General features: G+C 40.3%; 1 protein-coding gene across 3 annotated transcripts in view; it reads left to right on the top strand.

Moving 5' to 3' along the window:
- The window catches only part of LOC309545585 (phosphatidylinositol 3,4,5-trisphosphate 3-phosphatase TPTE2-like), a 112,648-nt gene that overhangs the window by 91,094 nt on the left and 1,565 nt on the right, over window positions 1–19,989 (top strand). For 2 of the 3 annotated variants that reach the window (XM_082244816.1, XM_082244815.1), the window contains exons 14-19: window positions 2,072–2,152; window positions 4,216–4,321; window positions 11,395–11,493; window positions 13,654–13,751; window positions 15,915–16,010; window positions 19,117–19,187. In XM_082244816.1, the coding sequence (XP_082100942.1) occupies window positions 2,072–2,152; window positions 4,216–4,321; window positions 11,395–11,493; window positions 13,654–13,751; window positions 15,915–16,010; window positions 19,117–19,187 (551 nt within the window). The remainder of the gene's footprint in view (window positions 1–2,071; window positions 2,153–4,215; window positions 4,322–11,394; window positions 11,494–13,653; window positions 13,752–15,914; window positions 16,011–19,116; window positions 19,188–19,989) is intronic. The other variant, XM_082244817.1, reaches the window with a different exon arrangement.

Raw genomic sequence — 19,989 nt, forward strand, 5'->3', positions numbered from 1 at the left:
GTTTATGGTGGCATGCAACTTCTGTTTGTCGTTATACATATATGCATTTGAACCAATAACAAACGTTTGCTGTTGTTGTATCATACAGGCACTGTATATTGATATATTCTTACTCCCCTGAAGAAGCGGAGCATTGTTGCCCGTGAAACATGTCGGGATTGGTCTGATGTTTATCATTGGACGCATTCATCCTCATCATTTATTTACTGCCTTATGTCTCATGTATTTGTTCCTTTTGTATTTGTATATGTCAAAATATATGTATCTATGTTACACTGTTGGTTTTTGATTTTAAGATGTTATGTCAATAAACATTTCTAGTTTTTAATCATGTCTTTACCATTTTGAATTACCTGGTACCTTAAAAGTCCCACCAGCCCTCCCATTTTTCTTTTCACTCCATTTGTCCTACAGTTCCCTGTCCTATCCTTCCCCATTTCTTGTCCTTCCCAGTTTCCTTCCCCAGTCCCTTTTCTTCCGCTTTCTCTTCCTTGCTCCTCCCATCCCTCTCCCTAACCCCTGCTTCCCTCCTTTCTTTCCTCCCTTCCCTCCCTATACCTTTCCTTTTTTCTTTTTACCCCAGCACTTACCTGTACACCTCAGGTTTTAGCTGTCGGTTTCATTCTTTGGGATATCTTTCCCAGTATAGATTATATATAGATTAGGGATGCGGTACCTTTATTTACCATCTTGTGCTACAAACACACTCTTTATTTGATGTTATAAATAGTGAATGCACATTTGCAAAAAAAAAAGGGGGTCATTTTCTAAAATAAAATCACTGTGCAAAAGACTAAAGCATTTGCATAGCCGTCACGATTAATCCCTTATAATTTGCAAAATCTATTTATTTTCTATGGTCATCAAATCCATCTAGCAGTTATAATCTGTTATTTTCCTGTTTGTGGTATTTTGAGAAAATTCCTGCATTGTGGCCACTAGATAGAGATGATGATCATGCACACAGTCTGCTTCCAGGGTCAATCTGAAGGTCTATTCACATGTAACCGCTCAGATGAGCGGTTACATGCAAACTGTTTCATGCCGGGGTCACCCCTGGTCACCTGTGTTGTATTTTCACACATATTTAGAGCTGAATACTGTGCCACTTTTTCTTCAAGTCAAACCTGAACACTTCAGCAGCGCACAGCAATTTTTTTTTTTTTTTTGCATACACTATAGCAGTGATGGTGAACCTTGGCACCCCAGATGTTTTGGAACTATATTTCCCATGATGCTCAACTATACTGCAGGGTGCATGAGTATTATAGGAAATGAGGAAATGTAGTTTCAAAACATCTGCGGTGCCAAGGTTCGCCATTACTGCACTATAGGATTATAACCTTTGGCGGCTGGTGCTCATTATTAAGGGGGGGGGCAAACCAATGCAACCCCCCCCCCCCCCCCGCAAGAGACAGATGGGGTGGTGGCGATCAGAGGTCTCCTTACCTTAGGAGGCAGATGACAAGGATCCGGGGTAGAGCTGCTGCTCCGCGCTTCAGATACTCCTTGCTCCAGGGCCGTTGCTTCTCCTCCCGACCAGGAAGTAGGTCCTGAGACCTGCTTCCTGATTGGCCAGGAGGGGAATCAGGAAGACAATAGCGAATAATAAATCACTATTGTCACACAACTGGGTGAGCTCAGCCTGCAGTGCTCTACGCTCCGAGCCCACCTTTTTTACCTCATTTAAATCTATGCATCCAGCACCCTGCATGTAGATTAGGGGCCGGGCGCATGGATTAGGGGGGCAGCGGCCCGTATGGACGGGCAGCCACTGATTATAACAGACCTGGGACACCTTTGGGCACTCCAAAGAGAATAGGACTGCGGTGCACTTAGTACCCCCTCACCCTCTTATCAGGCCCTGTTTACAGCCACATTCCTGTCTGAACATTGTGTCTGGGTTTCAGGCAGACTGAAACCCGAACACATGATTACCCAGACTGTCCGTGTGAAACCATGGACAAGTGGCAACCCTAGCACAGGTGCACCTGGCAGTTCAATTCCCGGGACCTCAACGATTTGTTAAATGAAGAAGTAATGAGTCCTGTCTTGTTTTGATTTTGTTTAGGAAAGTCTGGATTATTTTGGTGAACGCAGGACGGATACATCTGTCAGCACCAAGTTTCAAGGAGTAGAAACACCCTCACAGGTTAGTCCTGTCTTATAACTGATTCAAGAGCAGCCACATAACTTTAGGAAATGAGCAGTAAAGCAGAACTAAACCCTCCTTTCCTATACTGCCAAGAAAGCCACCATAGTGCTGCACATATGTTCAGCTATAACGCCATCTTTTTGATGCCTTGACAATGTGGTAACTAGTAACTGTAATGGTGGTCTTACATGCTTTGATAAATTTGTCAATTTTTTTCCGATTGATCTCTTCAGATATAATTGATCTATAGTCGACAACCCTTTCAATCTGTATGCCACACACGGGGAAGTGGATTTTGAACGATAGTTAAGATATGTTCTTAACTTATGATTGTAAATTATCTATAGCATCTCTGTTTCCACCAGAGTATGTAATATCATAATCTGATTGATCTAAATACGATCATGTTCTTGAACAAAGTATCTCAGTGATGCCAATCGATGCAAAATGATCAATAATTTTCTACCCTGACCGATTGACTCATTTTGATTGAATCCAATCAAAATGAAAACTAAATTGATTGGAATGGTCTTGGCTATTCGATCTTTTTGATCTTTTGTGGATTTAAATTTTTTTAATCAGATCTCTTCACTCAAATAATTACATATTAAGCACCAGCAGTTTTTCATTAGATCCTCCTGCATTGCATTTCTTCTGCTCCATCTCCAGCTCCTCCTTCTTGTTAGAGCTGAATGGGGGCAAGATAACTGAGGATTTTGCATAAAGGATTTTGCATAAAGCAAACTCACTCTTCCATCCATGTCTTCATGGTTAATGTAGCATTTACTTCAATGAGTCTATCTGTTCTTAGCTCAGGCATGCAGGCAGGAGGGTGTGTTTAGCTAAGAAAACCCTTCCTCCCCTCCTGAAGACTCCTGGGATGTATGACATAAATTAACTATGAAACAAAAACTATCAGCGCAAACCAAAAGAGCTCAATAAATATGATATCAAAAAAATCCTAATATAGTGCAAATAATATAGTGTTATATGTTTGTATGACATAAATTGCCTAGGCATGGAAACTAGGAAGTATCTGGAGAAATGTAAATAAATTAAAAAAAAAAACAAGTAAATATGATATACTTTGCTCTCTATTTACTAATGCTAGCAGCATAAGGGCTGAAAATAGTCAATGTTGACTGAGAGAGTGAGGTTCCACTTTTAAAATGGTGGGACCCAAAAAAAAAAAAATTAGGTGCTGTTTTGTCTACTCAACACCAAGATCATTTCTAAATTGTTTATTTTAAATAATTGCCAATATTTTACAGACTATTGAAAGGATGGGAGTACCACACTAGTTTGCACAGTCTTTTGAAAGAATTAATCTTGCAACAGACAATGATTTGCGGAGCCTCAGCTCTTAACCTTCATCAGGGCTAAAAACCAGACAATAGAGAAAATACAGAAAATCGTTAAAACGTGGTAAACACTTTATATAAAGGTATAGAGCAGGGATCCTCAAACTACGGCCCTCCAGCTGTTGAGGAACTACACGTCCCATGAGGCATTGTAAAACTCTGACATTCACAGACATGACTAGGCCTGATGGAAATTGTAGTTCCTGAACAACTGGAGGGCCATAGTTTGAAGACCACTGGTATAGAGTATAAATAACTCAGTAAAATCTTTCAAAGGGCTGTACAAACTAGTGTGGCGCTCCCATCCTTTCAACACTTTAGTAAACTCATCCGAGAGTCAAGCAGGATACCACAGTTGCTGGTGAGCAGCCTCTAGGACCACACACCACTAATCATGTTATAACATATCACCATTAGGTTTACCATTCCTACACCACAAAATGATATTTACTTTACAAAGGGAATTAAACCAAGCACATCATTCCTTGCCTACAAAAAAAAAGCTTCAAGGTGAATATTCCTTTGACAAATGCACTTTCTACATAACCACTTGATGGCCTACAGGCATATGTTTATCTAGAGATCTGAGCATGTAAAGATGGCCCTCAGGTTTCTGGTGGGTATTGGACCCAGGCCCCTAGCATTGCAAAGTTGCGCTTATGGTATAGTAATGTTATGTGTGTATGTGTTTACTTGCAGAGTAGATATGTGGGTTACTATGAAATGCTGAAGAACAAGTACTCTTTACAGCTGCCGCCAGAGAAAAAGTTCAGAATTCGAAGTATTCGAATCCATTCAATTGAAGGTAATTCTAGAACTCACTGTATGCTAAGAATGTAGTAATTATTAGGACACTTACGAATAATACAATATAAGACAAGAGCCCAAAGCCAAACATTGGTTAGAACATTGTTAGTCATTTTGAATAAAGCAAAGAAGAGTTAGAACCATAAAGGGGATTTTGGGGGTTACCGGTATTTACTAAAACTGGAGAGTGCAAACTCTGGTGCAGCGCTGCATAGAATCCAATCAGCTTCCAGGTTATATTTAATTCAATTAGTTCAATTAGGCTTAATTGAACAGGCTGAAGTTAGAAGCTGATTGGCTACCATGCACAGCTGCATCAGATTCTGAGTGCATCAGTTTTAGTAAATCAACCCCTTTATTTTCTTGTTCCATCTGACACCATGGCTTAGACAGAAATGAAATGTAAAACGTCTTGATGGGGACACAGCAATAAAATCATGACAGAGGTTCCAAACCTTTGTCAACTCTGCTAGAAAATGTGTTTTTATTGCTGCCTGTCATCAGTTGGGCAATTTCCCCACACTGCTGCCCCCAAATACAGCAGTAAAAAGTTGACAGAAGTTCTAAAAAAGTTTTGCCAAGAGTTGGGTTTTTATCTAATTTAGACTGAACTCTATAGGTCAGTAGCCTGAAGAATATGGCTGAAGCCTTCTAAATGGTTAGAGCATATTTGCTACAATATTCAGCATGGCTACTTAAAAGATAAGTTCACCTTCGGAAATATGCTACATGTTCCACCCATTTTTAGGATGGACTATGTAACATGTACCTGATTCTGCAGCTGCTCCCCAATAAACTTTTGAAAAAAGCGCGACCGTGCTGGGCTCTGCTCACACGGCTGCGTCATGGACAAATGCATCCCAAGCTGTCAGCTTGCAGTTCTCAATGAACTACCAGGACACTGTTGAGCACTCCAGTACTTTCAGTCTTCCTGTCTTTATGAAACTGCCTGCCCATATGATGTATGAGCAGACAGTTTACACTAATGGGCCATACACACTATAAGATTTTCTTTAGATTTTTTCCTTCAGACTTACCAAAACCATATAATATGAGGTCAGACCTAAACACTTTCAATTTGTATGCAATCAGGAGAGCCCTTGTACTACATAGCTGAAGGTAAATCTAAAGGAAGTCTACTAACAAAAGTTGTATAGTGTGTATCCAGCTTAACAGTTTGTGGAAGTCCTGCATGGCACCCGCGATCTGCTGATTGCGGGTGCAGTGCTTTCCAAGCTCCTACAAAAAAAAAAAAATAGTAATTGCATATTTTTATACCTGCAAATAAACGTGCATTTACTATTTTTTTTTTTTTTTCAAGTGAACTTATCCTGTAAAAAGCAAGTGGTGGACCAGATGCACTTTAAAAGCAACAACTCAAAATTCATGTTTAGCAGGGTGAAGTGAGCAAATTAATGGGCAATAAGTTTTTTTTATTGCTTTCTGGGCACTATGCACTCCAGTACTATTTTCATAACTTAATCTTGTTATAAAGCCACCTAAGAACAGTGTTTCAGACCATCTATACCCGTTTAGAACACATTGGGCTCCATTCACTAAAGCTGATCACATGCGGTATTTAGGGGAATCTGACACATTTTTCACAAATATCGTATTCAATACTGAAAATGTCAATTCAGTATCTCTTTATGCGGTATTTACCTCAACTATACCTCATAAATACATCATTAAACAGTGTTAAAGTCAATTCACAAAAGGAAATAAATAAATAAATAAATGTAAGCAGTAAATAAGTAGAGGTCTAGGCTTGCAGTATTTAGGGATTTAACCTCCTTAGCGGTATTCCCGAGTGTGACTCGGGGTGAAATTTCAGAGCCATTGGCGGTAACCCCCGAGCCACACTTGGGGTACCATTAGGGAGATTGCTGGATCCTGGTAGAGAGGTTATTTACCTTGTCGCCGGGATCCCGCGATGTGTCCATGCATGCTGTGAGCCCCGGCTTCTGTCTCCTACGATGTGACGCTCGCAGGGGGGTGGAACCGGCGGCAAATTCAAACAGTAAAACACACAAACACACTGATACATTACAAAATAAAATAAATTCACATTAGTTTGCCCCCCAGTGCCTTTTCCTGCAGTTTTACTGTACTATATATATATATATATATATATATATATATATATATATATATATATATACATATACATATATATATATATATATATAGATATATAGATAGATAGATAGATAAGATACACGTATACACATATATCTATCTATATATATATATATATATGTGTGTGTGTATATATACAGTGGGTACGGAAAGTATTCAGACCCCCTTACATTTTTCACTCTTTGTTATATTGCAGCCATTTGCTAAAATCATTTAAGTTCATTCTTCTTCCTCATGAATGTACACATAGCACCCCATACTGACAGAAAAACACAGAATTGTTGACATTATTGCAGATTTATTAAAAAAGAAAAACTGAAATATCACATGGTCCTAAGTATTCAGACCCTTTGCTGTGACACTCATATATTTAACTCAGGTGCTTTCCATTTCTTCTGATCATCCTTGAGATGGTTCTACACCTTCATTTGAGTCCAGCTGTGTTTGATTATACTGATTGGACTTGATTAGGAAAGCCACACACCTGTCTATATAAGACCTTCCAGATCACAATGCATGTCAGAGCAAATGAGAATCATGAGGTCAAAGGAACTGCCTGAAGAGCTCAGAGACAGAATTGTGGCAAGGCACAGATCTGGCCAAGGTTACAAAAAGATTTCTGCTGCACTTAAGGTTTCTAAGAGCACAGTGGCCTCTATAATCCTCAAATGGAAGACGTTTGGGACGACCAGAACCCTTCCTAGAGCTGGCCGTCCGGCCAAACTGAGCTATCGGGGGAGAAGAGCCTTGGTGAGAGAGGTAAAGAAGAACCCAAAGATCACTGTGGCTGAGCTCCAGAGATGCAGTCAGGAGATGGGAGAAAGTTGTAGAAAGTCAACCATCACTGCAGCCCTCCACCAGTCTGGGCTTTATGGCAGAGTGGCCCGACGGAAGCCTCTCCTCAGTGTAAGACACATGAAAGCCCGCATGGAGTTTGCTAAAAAACACCTGAAGGACTCCAAGATGGTGAGAAATAAGATTCTCTGGTCTGATGAGACCAAAATAGAACTTTTTGGCCTTAATTCTAAGCGGTATGTGTGGAGAAAACCAGGCACTGCTCATCACCAGTGAAGCATGGTGGTGGCAGCATCATGCTGTGGTTTTTCAGCTGCAGGGACAGGACGACTGGTTGCAATCGAGGGAAAGATGAATGCGGCCAAGTACAGGGATATCCTGGACAAAAACCTTCTCCAGAGTGCTCTGGACCTCAGACTGGGCCGAAGGTTTACCTTCCAACAAGACAATGACCCTAAGCACACAGCTAAAATAACGAAGGAACGGCTTCACAACAACTCCGTGACTGTTCTTGAATGGCCCAGCCAGAGCCCTGACTTAAACCCAATTGAGCATCTCTGGAGAGACCTAAAAATGGCTGTCCACCAACGTTTACCATCCAACCTGACAGAACTGGAGAGGATCTGCAAGGAGGAATGGCAGAGGATCCCCAAATCCAGGTGTGAAAGACTTGTTGCATCTTTCCCAAAAAGACTCCTGGCTGTATTAGATCAAAAGGGGGCTTCTACTAAATACCGAGCAAAGGGTCTGAATACTTAGGACCATGTGATATTTCAGTTTTTCTTTTTTAATAAATCTGCAACAATGTCAACAATTCTGTGTTTTTCTGTCAGTATGGGGTGCTATGTGTACATTCATGAGGAAGAAGAATGAACTTAAATGATTTTAGCAAATGGCTGCAATATAACAAAGAGTGAAAAATTTAAGGGGGTCTGAATACTTTCCGTACCCACTGTATATATATATATATATATATATATATATATATATATATATATATATATATATATATATATAAAAAATATATGTATACACACACACATATATATATATATATATATGTATATATATGTATATATACAGTATATATATATATATATATATATATACATACATACATACTTTAACTTATTTATAGTTATTTATTATATTATAATTTATGATTTTGTGTTTCAAACTTTATCATACCCGAGATGTTATAATAAAGAAGAACGCACAGTAAAAAAAAAAAAATCATATGTAAATAGTTGGTTTGGGCTGATCATTCTTAAGAATTACAGGCAAAGTAATGGTACCGCTTTCAGCACATAAAATCGGAAACAATCATACCGCCAGGGAGGTTAAAAAAATAATAGCGAATTTGGAGTAGTCTCTGCCTTTTTGGATCAGTAGTCTCTCAACAGTAATGCACAGAAGCCAAAATATGGATAAAAACACAGAAGCATTGGGGTTGATTTACTAAAACTGGAGAGCGCAAAATATGGTGCAGCTCTGCATAGAAATCAGCTTCCAGGGTTTCTTTTGTCAAAGATTAATTGAACAAGCTGAAGATAGAAGCTGATTGGCCACAATCGACGGCTTCACCAGATTTTGCACTCTCCAGTTTTAGTAAATCAAACCCTGTGCACTTTGCACGTGCAGTTGTTCCAGAGCTTAGTAAATGAGGTAACGCTTCATTTGCAAAGAGTACCCAATCACATACATAGAAATGAAAAAAAAAACTGCATTTTTGCTTGCACATAATTCGATGATGGAAGTCAGCAGAGCTTTCTCTCATTTACTAAGCTCTGGAGCAACTGCAAAGGGCACAGTCTAGTTGCCTTTAGTAAATCAACCCCATTGCATGTAGTGAAATATATCTATTTTCTCCTGTCATTTTGCCAGAGACTTTTTTTGTGTATATACAAGCATATCCATCATTTGCTGTAAAAACATCCCCAACACTCCAAACATAATACAATGTACATGCATATCACAAAGGTCTTATCCCTTGTAAGAACATACATTGTATGTAGTGGGAATACTTTACTTTCTTTGGAGATATCGTTGGCAAAATTTTTTCGAAGATAGAATGGGATTATGAATGGACAAGTATTCTTACAAAGATGTGGAATTTGAGCTGTTAGGAGAGGGGTGTCCTCAATTTGAAGGTTTGACAGATGGATACCAGAGTGGCACTTTCAAGAACATCAGACAAAACAAACATATAGCAATAGTTTTGCCAAATATCACAGCAGAAATAACTTTAAAATTTTATTAAAGACAAAACTTCCTTTTTGCATATTTGATAGAGTAATAAAGGTTTAGAACCCCTGTAAGTTTTTTTTTTTTGCCATCTGTGTCCCATTGAGGAGTTTTCTCCGTTATTGGTGTTCAATGTCAACCCATAATGTGGGAATTTCATTTGCTTTAACTTTCAGGGATAAGATAGGGTGAATCTCCCTAATGGGGGCACAGACAGAAATAAACAGACAGGTGTTCTAATCCCTCTCCACTGTATCCATCTCACTGGATATGACATCACATGGGATAACTAGTTTTTTTATTTAAAACGCTATGGGCTATTTTACCTCAGATCTTAAAGAGATAAATATTGTTTTGTGAATGGAGCCCAGTATTTAATACAAATATAGATAAATTACATTTTAGAATTAAAGGATAAGTTCACTTTGTGTAACATGTTACATGTGGACATGAACTGTTCGATTTGTAGCAGAACTCCCGAATAGGGGAAATGTTCTAATCTGAACGGCGAACCCCATTGAAATCTATAGGAGCTGAAAAGGAAAAATCATAAGTGCCTATTTTGAAGGCTTATATGCAAATAATTGGCCTTAAAAAAGGGTATTGGGGTCTAGGTACTGCCCTGGGGGGCATGTATCAATAATTTCTTTTTTTTTTTTTTTAAACGATCATTTTTTGGGGGCAGTGATTTTAAATATTCAATACTGTAGCTTAAAGTGGAACAATAAAAATGAAACATTTCTTTGAATATAGTGCCTGGAGGGGGGCTCCCCTTAATATGCCTGTAAAGTGACGCCTCTGTAGCATGCATAAAACATGCTGCAGCAAAAATGACATTTCTAAAGCAAAAACAAAACGAGTAAAATCCCATTTAAAATGAATCGGCTATTGAAAAAATAAAGAAAAAAATGGCATGGGGTCTCCAATGGAACCCCAGGCCAAAATGTAAAGAAAAAAAAAAAACAGCGTGCCCCCCCCCCCCCATCCATACCAGATCCTTCTCTGGGCATGCAGCCTGGCAGGTCAGGAAAGGGGGGAATGAGCGAGCACCCCCCACTCCTGAACCATATCAGGCCACATGCCTTCAACATGGGGGATGGGTGCTTTGGGGCAGGGGGGCCTGTGATGTCAGAAGGGATGGTGCCACCTTACAGATGCCCCCCTCCCCCCCAATCCCCTGTTTTGACCGCGAGTGGGGGATCTTCTCTCCAAGCTCTCTGTCACATTAACAAAAAAACGTGGCTCCTCCCGGCAAAGTCATTCATACACAGTGATCTGTGAATATGAAAACTACAAGTACCAACAGCCTTTGCGGTTGTCAGCTTGTAGTTCGGAATAAACTACCAGGGTGCTGTTGAGCGTTTCTGGTAGTTCATTGAGTCTTCCTGTCACTGTGAAACTGTCTGCCCATACGAGGTACGAACAGACAGCTTACACAGTTTGTCTTTAAGAACCCACCATTGCACCCGCGATCTGCTGATCACAGGTGCAATGCTTTGCAGGCTCATAGTAAAAAAAATAATACAGGCATATCTGTTTTACCTGCAAAACCTTTTTTCACCTACAAAGATGAACTTATCCTTTAAAGTTTAAAACTGAGTCTGAACTTTGCAACCAGATAGTTGTTATAACCCAACTTTAGCCAAAACATAGTTTTGGATAAAGAGGGGAAGGAATAGAACCTCTGTCTGGTTGTTATAACTGCCTGTGCCCATACTGGGGAGATTTTCCATCACTTCCTTTCACAGTAACAAAGAGTCAAAGGGAGAGAAAAAACAATGGGATATCTCTTCAATGGGAACAGAGGCAGCAATAAAAAATACATTTAGTAGAGTGAGTAAAGTTTAGATCTTCTGTGAGGTTTTTATTGCTGTTTATGCCTTCCTGTCTTAGTGACCCATAACCCTCATTTGCTGTCCTGGAGTCCCAAGAAAAAAAAGCGAGGGAAATGCCCCCAGTGGAGACACAGAGGACAATATAAACTAGAGATAAGTTCGAATCCTTTCCTACTTTATTAAAAAAATATTTTGGCTTGAGTTGGGCTTTAAAAATTCCACCACTGAAGGAGAAAAAATGGAGCAGGAACCACTGGGATCTGCAATATTCAATTTGAAAGGAGCCCTAATCTTCAAGGCATGCTCTGGCTGTAGTAGAGGCTGTATTTTCTTTATACAGTACTTTAGTGACAATTATGCAATATAACTTCGGCAGCCAACCCAGCCAATGTGCATCAGTGAAGGACTGTGTTTGTGAGTGTTTGTGTTTATTATCACACAAACTTTCCAAAAGAGGAGATATCTTTGAGACTCTAAGGCTCCATGTACACGGGACGCTGGAAATGGCCGTTTAGGAGCAGTTGGGCTTTTTTTCAGAAGCCCCTGAACCCATCTACATTTTATCTTATCTGTCCATGTACACAGGGTCGTTTACAGTCATTTGCAGGCAGTTGCGTTCAGGGACTGTTTTTAGAACGCAATTATTTGCGTTCGAACGTGTGTTTCCCGGCGTTTCAAACGCACAAACGCACAAACGCGTCCGAACACGCCTGAACGCGTCCGAACGCGTCTGAGCGCGATGACCCGCGTTTAGCGTTCGCGTTTTTCCATTTTAAAGGGGAATAATTTTTTTGACCTCTAGGAACGCTTCTAAACGCAAACGCCCGCAAACGCCCGCAAACGCTGCTAAACGCCCGCTAAACGCCCGCTAAACGCGGGTACAAACGCGACCGAACGGACGTTTCAAACGTCCTAAAAATTCCAGCATTCAAAGGGACTTTTAACAATGTCCCGTGTACATGGAGCCTAAATAGCAGACTACTGTGTTTAGAATTAGGTACAACAATTTAATCATGTAGGGTGGCCAACTCGGGTAGATTAAGAAAAGTCTTGATTGCATGTAGCCTAATCAAGGTTTGGCAGATGTCTCTCTTGGTGAGGCATCTATCTATTGTGAGACACTTAATGGCAGGATTGTGCATGGCATATACATATTACCTACTGTAGGTTTCTCACCTATACATAGTGAGGGGCTCCAGGGCTTGTGTCTGTTGTGAGGAAACAAATTTGTTGGTTTCTCAAATTCCTGAAGAAGAATTTCAGGGATAAATATTTTAAATAATTTCATTGGACCAGCTTGCATATACCATACCCGTGGGATCTCTCTAGAAGCTGGAAATCACTGTAGTAGGCACGGCTACTACAGTGATCTCCACTAGCTTCTGGGTTCCATGCCAAGTGGCTGCCCTGCTGCATTCCTAACGCTGGAGGTCAACCACTGGCAACAAGTGTCATTCAGAGAATGTATTTTCTCAGTGAATGCAAAGCATTCTCTGATTGAACAAGGTGGAGCGTGAAACAAAATCAGAGAAAGTGATCTCTGAATGGGCCCACGGCGAGCAGCCAACCTTCTGTGTTTAGAAAGCAGCAGGGCAGCCAATTGGCACAGGAGCTGAATGCTAGTCGAGATCAATGAATTAGAGGTGTGTACTTTTTTTTTCATCATGATGATTTTTAGGTGACAGGTTCTCTTTAATGGGTTATGCAGGGTCTAAAAGACCCTGCATGTCTCCTCTGGGCTCCACTGATTGTTTTGCAATGCACATTTACCTGGACTATTTCTGGGTGTCCCTGTCTCATGCATGGTTTACCTCTTGCACTCCCAGTTGAGCGTGTCCCTCTTACATTATGTTCAGCCACTTTACAATATATGTAGACCCAATAAATCCAATCTCTTTTATTAGAAACACACTAATTTAATATCAAAAGTAGTTTTTCATATTTTAAAATCTGCTGGTTTCATTAAAGGAACATCTGGTGATCCAGCCAGGCACTTCCTGTTATAGGAAGACAACACTCCCATTCCTATCTCCCAATTGTGCTCTTGCATTGTGCTTTCCTATAGTGGCCATAACACCTCTCAGGCATGATCTATTGTTTTTACCATCGGGAAACCCAGCCTGAGCAAATTTAAAAAATAGCAGTTGTTTATGATACCATAAACATAAACGCCAAGCTAAATGTCATTCGGTTAGGGTTTACATTACTGACCCCCCTCTCCAGTGGTTATGTTTTCCTGCACAGAGCAGCATAGATGTTCTAACTTCAGAAATGCAACAGTATAATCATTTTTTGTTGAATATTTCATCATACACAGGAGTAGGAAAAAGCAATGGAAGTGACTTAAAGGTCCAGATAATAATCAAGAAACAAGTGGTATTCCAGTGTGTCTGCGAGACTCAAGAAAACTGTAAGGTACAGTATGCCAGTATTGTTTAAACTAAACATTGTAAACTGCCAGGATGACTGCGGGTACCAGGGACTTCTCTGCCCTTACTTCTTTATCCAAATGGACTGTTTTTTTTTTCTTTTTTTATCCAGTCAAAAAAAAAATTCTGGACAGTAGGTATTTCAGAGCACGTAATTCTTTATAGCACTCTATAGCACTTATTTGGAATATAGGTGTGGATTTACTGAAGACAAATACACTTTGCAAGAGCAAGTCCACAGCTTTGTAAATTAAGTAAAGCTTCACTCTGCAAAGAATACCCAATCACATGAAAATAAAATAAAATAAAAAAACAGCATTTTTACTTGAACATGATTGGATGAGGGAAGTCAGCAGAGTTTTCTTTCATTTACTAAGCTCTGGATCAACTGCACTTGCATAGGTGCACATCTGCACTTACAAAGTGCACAGTCTATTTTTCTTTAGTAAATCTACCCCATTGTCTACTGCTAATGTAATATATATATATTTATATACACACTATATTGCCAAACATATTGGGATGCTTGCCTTTACACGCACATGAACTTTAATGGCATCACAGTCTTAGTCCAAAGGGTTCAATATTCATTTGGCCCACCCTTTGCAGCTATAACAGCTTCAACTCTTCCAAGGTTTAGGAGTGTGTCTATTGGAATTTTTGACCATTCTTCCAGAAGCGCATTTATTAGGTCAGGTACTGATGTTCGACAAGAAGGCCTGTCTTGCAGTCTCTGCTCTAATTTATCCCAAAGGTGTTCTATTGGGTTGAGGTCAGGATTCTGTGCAGGCCAGTCATGTTCCTCCACCGCAAACTCGATCATCCATGTCTTTATGGACCTTGCTTTGTGCTGTGCACTGGTCCAAATCATTTGGTGTAGGGGGGATTGTGAGTGCCTGACCTCACAAATGCACTTCCCAGAAGAGTTGAGGCTGTTATAGCTGCAAAGGGTGGATGCCATTAAAGTTAATTTGTGTGTAAAGGTAGGCACCACAATACTTTTGGAAATATAGTGTATCTTGCTTGTTCAGAGACCAGAGCTTTGGGAGGGATCCAATAGATTCATCCACTATAGGCTTCCTGTAGACAACTACTGGAGGGGACGAATATAAGACTAGTCACCCTGCACAAGAAGAGAGCAGCAGTGACCGTATCATTTACTCGATAGGAGACTGAAATTATGAGGTTAGCCAATCTTCAGCCCAAAAACTGCTGGAAGTGAATCTGATAATGCCAAAAGACAGGAGAAACACAAGTGTTTGGTAGATGTTAATTGTAGAACCTTGGATTGGTGATGCAGACTTGGAAATGTCAATAGGTCAGGAATTGGTCAGGAACAGCAGCATTGCAGGATGAACTAGCTGAGGTTAAAAAGAAACCCTGATTGCACTGAGCGTTCAGAGGGCAGAGCACAACAAATCTCCCAGTGAGCTGATGGCAGGAACACACGAGTATGGCTGGAGAAGATACTGGATGCAGCCAGAGAAGGCACTCAGTAATAGCGTGGATCTGAATCGGAGACTGAAGTATAGTCAGAGGGGTACTAGGGTCAGCAACAGGCAGGCAGCAAGGTACAGAGTCATAGGCAGGATCAGAGATGTCAGGTCAGGAACTGGTGAGCAGAGTTATATGCAAAATCCAAGATGAGGTCAGAGGCAAGCCGAGTCGATAACATTAATAATATACAGGACACAGTCAGAGCACAGGATACAGCTGAAGACCAGCCAGCACTGCCACTGGATCCCGGCATATGTGCAATACTATGCGCATGCAAGTCCCCGAGCTACCTGGTTCACAGAAATTCCCTGACAGATTTGTCCTTATTACAGGAAGCCTCAGCACAGAGGCAAAGTGCAGGAGTTGATTCATGCTGGATTACTCCACAGATCTGACAGAAATATACAGTACAAATGGCATAAAGGTCCAAGTAAGAACACACACAGCTCTTCTATTTAGACAACAGGTGCTACTGTCCCTAGTAATCTTAGACCATAGGCATAGGCCTGTTTGGCCTACACAGTAAGGTATAATCTGTGAAAGTAGAAGGTGAACAACAAACTAAACTCTGTTAGAAGACCATATTTCTTTATACTTATAGAGTAGATTGTACACTGCACTACATGCACATGAACAACTTCTTTTCTTACAGCTGTTTTACGATCCTGGGAATAATTCCGCAGTCATCAGCTTGGACGGTTGTCCGGTTATCTCTGGTGACGTAAAGATGAGATTTGAATCTAGCGCTGTAAGTGAATTATGTTTTTCCTGCATTTTCATGGAAACCAATAGTAAAATGTTTATCGTTCCCCAACCCCAGCTACTTTCTCTGTAGCTGCTTGTAGTGTAAACTGGGACAACGGTGTCATTGATCTTACCATAAAAAATTCCTAAATCCAGGAGAAGCAGGCAGGGGAGGTGTTTGCACAGTCAGCAAACTACAAGGGACCAGTGCTGTGGATAAAACTCAGCAAACGTTCAGAGGGCTGTAAATCTACACTACTGATACAGCTCAGAAAATGATTATTACTACATAGAGGGTGATGTCTGTGACTATCCACGTGAGTCTGATTTAAGCTCTTCTATACCGGAAACGTAACAGGTTAGTTTTCCTTAAAATTAGTAGTAACTCTGTTACACCATTTGTGCTGCGAATATCTCCTAAACTTGCACAGTTTAGGAGCTATTCAGAGTGTATGCAGCCGGTGACATCACCGGCGCATGTGCTCTGAAGGTCCGGCTTATAGTGCTGGACCTTCAGTGTCCATGCCATAAACAGGGGCTCCTGCGCACAGCTGCGGTAGTGACATCATCGCTTCCCCAGCCACTCATGTAGACTGCGACCCTGGAAGGAAGACCAGAGGAAGATGTTAGCCCTCCCAGTGGTGACAGCAAGGCGATAGAGGGCTTTGTTCTAAGGTAAGTTTCCCGTAATGTGTTAGTATGTGATACATACTAGCACATTATGACATTGCCTTGCAGGGAATTTTTTCTTAATCACCTGCAGTTTACTACCACTTTAACAGCCACTATAATGGGGCCCCCTCCTACCCCAGGCCCCAAGACATTTGTGTGTGCTGCTATGGCTATTGTTACATCACTGCTCCATATACAGTATATACATACAGTATTATAATGGAGCAAAAAATAAGGAATACAGTTTGCTATATTTGGCACCACATTCTAATTCAGAGGACAGAACAAAGAATAAAAATATGTGGACTGTACAGTGCCAGCCATACCCCAGAAAAAGAAGGGAGGTAAACAGATATTTAAAAGCACAAAATGTGATTATAACATATTAAAAGGTTATAAAACATAATGTGCAAACACATGAAAAGCAAAATGAATTACCTGATAGAGTGCTAATCCCACCTGGCCCAGAGTATCATATAAATATAGATTATGAAACTATAGATATTAGGGTGTAACACACAGGGCCAGTACTGCAGAAAGAGGTGCAGCGGTCTCAATAAGTTTCGCAACTTGATTGCTTCATATGGAAACACCTATGGAGTCATGTATGGATAGTGCTGCATCCAATGGGAAAAAAAAACCCCTGAACAGCCCAGACAGAAGAGGAAGAAAAGATTATAGAAGTGGTGGAACAATGGAGGCTTCGTTTTGGATGGCCTTTTTAATCATACAATAAATCCAAAAGATCCAAAGAATTAGAAAATATAGACCAACAAAATTGGGCCACCTTCCTGAGAAAACGCGCCAGAAAAACACCTAACTGTAAAGATAACAAACAGTAACCAAAAATGTTTAGATTATATTATAATTGATTCATACATTCCATGGCACTGTAGGATGTAGATTATACAAGACACTGTAATATGGAAAATAAACTTAAAACTGTTTGCTGTGACAAGTATCGTGTTCTTCTACAGTAAAAAATATACCATAACAAAGAGATGCAATAAGGGAGAGACCTGCTATTACACACTTACCATCTAGAAGCAAAGTAAAAAATGGAGGCACTAAAAAGCTGTTTATAGGGTGACGACAATGTGTCCAATAGGGGAGAAGAGGTAGTGCTGGTGGCATCCCTATGGATTAGAGCATAAACCAATATAGACCATTTGGGATTCTACCACTGCTCATGGTTAACAGCAGCTTTGTGTGAACAGATTATTACCCTCTCTCATCTTGGTGCTTTTTGGCCCTTGGGGTCCTTGTGGACACGCAGGAGGTCTATGCATTGCTGTCCTTGGACGGTGGCCTACATCAGTCCCATCTGATAGAATTAATGTACATTACCTGATTACTTGTTAACTAGCTTTCTATTCACAATAATTCCCTTGAAGAAGGAAATCTTCAGAAACATGTCGGAACGCATCCATGATCTCTTCCACAGCTGACCAAGAAGTCACAGGCAGCTCTCTTTTGTGGTGTATCTTGATGTATAGAGTATATTTTGTACATGTTTGCAAGAGTTTATGTTTTGCACACATTTTGTTTGCTATATGTGGTGTTTTAATGGACTGATGTCCTTTTTTATACTTTATACTAATAAATTGGCATTTTCCCTTTAACCTCATTCCCTTATTTCTGTCTTGAAAGACCCTGAGGGGTGTCTCCTTTGCACACACGTGCATATTGTCTTATTTGCATTTTGGGATGTTGGCATAAACTTCCTACACTCTACTAAGCTCTCTATCTATATACAGTATATAAACCAATATAGACCAGGAGGGGCTTTATAAAGTAGTATGGTGCTGAGAACACTGATGTGCAAAAACCAATACCAGCCAATCATTAAAACAACTTTCATCAGCTTATAGTGGGCAGGCAAATCACTGCTTATCCTCTTTCCTACTTATATTACATAACTGATATTTCATATAATGTATGAGCAGTACCTCAATAATGATCTAAAATATTCATTATACACGTTTTCCTAAAAATGTAATATAAACTCCACTTATAAAGTGCAGTTTCCTCATCGGGGTCTTTTTATAAAAACTGTAGAGAAAATTATCTTTTTAACTTTTTAATTTTTCTTATCTTTCCTACCATTTTTTAACTGTCAAAAAAAAAAAAGCTGAAATTGAGTTGTCATGCAAACTGCAAGAAACTTTTGTTTTTAGCTTTATCTTGATTTTAATATTTTAAAGATTTGTGACTAAAGGGAGTATATAAAAGCTATTGCCTCACTTACTGCTTTCCCATATTGTAATGATACTATACAATAAATGATTGAGCAATTTAAAGTCACTCTGTTAGAACATGTTCATGCTATAATAACCTAATAACCTGAATACACTTAGCCTGCAACTTTAGTTCTGTATTTCGGTAGGCCTATTTTAATACAATATGCTACAGGTTATCTGTCATCTTTTTTTGCTCAGGGTCTACCCAAGGGCTACGATGACTGTCCATTCTATTTCTGGTTTAATACTTCATTCGTAGAAAATAATAGGTAAGTCCTAAAGCAGAACTTCACTCAAAAGGGGGAGTTCCTCTTGTTTGCTCCCACTTCCGGTCAGATGCGTCACGTTGATCTGAGCCAGAAGTTCGCCCCCGCCTCCTTCCCCCACAGTCTTCTGAGACACTTCAGAAGTCCCAGAAGACTACCGGACCATTCACAATGTGCCACACAGCTCACGCATGCGCAGTAGGAAGCTGGCTGTGAAGCTGCTGGACTTCACTGCCTGTTTCCCTTACTTGAGATTCCGGCACCTGAACCTGAAGCGGATTGAAGAATCGGCTTGAGTGAGGACATCTCTGGATCCCTGGACAGGTAAGTACCCTTATATTAAAAGTCAGAAGTTACAGTATTTGAACCTGCTGACTTTTCATTTTTTGGGGAGGGGGGCTGGGGCTTCTCTTTAAGTTGGTATTGTGAAGGTTGCTGTGTTTAGATCATCTGGTGATTTGGGGAACACAAGACCCAAAGAGCACCAGACAGTGAATACTCTTGACCCCCACTAAAACATGTTTCAGTAATTATCCAAGAGCTTGACAGAAGCCAGTCATGTGAGTAAAATGGAGTCCAGCACTGCTGACTCTCTTGGTTTAAGACCTCTTAACTCGCTGGTCCAGAACAAGTTTTCTGTAAGAACTTTTCTCTGACTTTCCTGATTAGCATACTTATTCTGGATCAGTGACTCAACTTTTGCAACTTTCCAGTAAAGCTGAAGCTTGACCCCACTCTTCCAACCCCTTCCTGAACATTCCAGTTGGCCATTGTGATGGACCGCTAGGAATGTAAGGATGTAGGA

Source organism: Pelophylax lessonae (genome assembly GCF_965119305.1).
Source record: "Pelophylax lessonae genome assembly, chromosome: 2".
Classification (NCBI taxonomy): domain Eukaryota; kingdom Metazoa; phylum Chordata; class Amphibia; order Anura; family Ranidae; genus Pelophylax; species Pelophylax lessonae.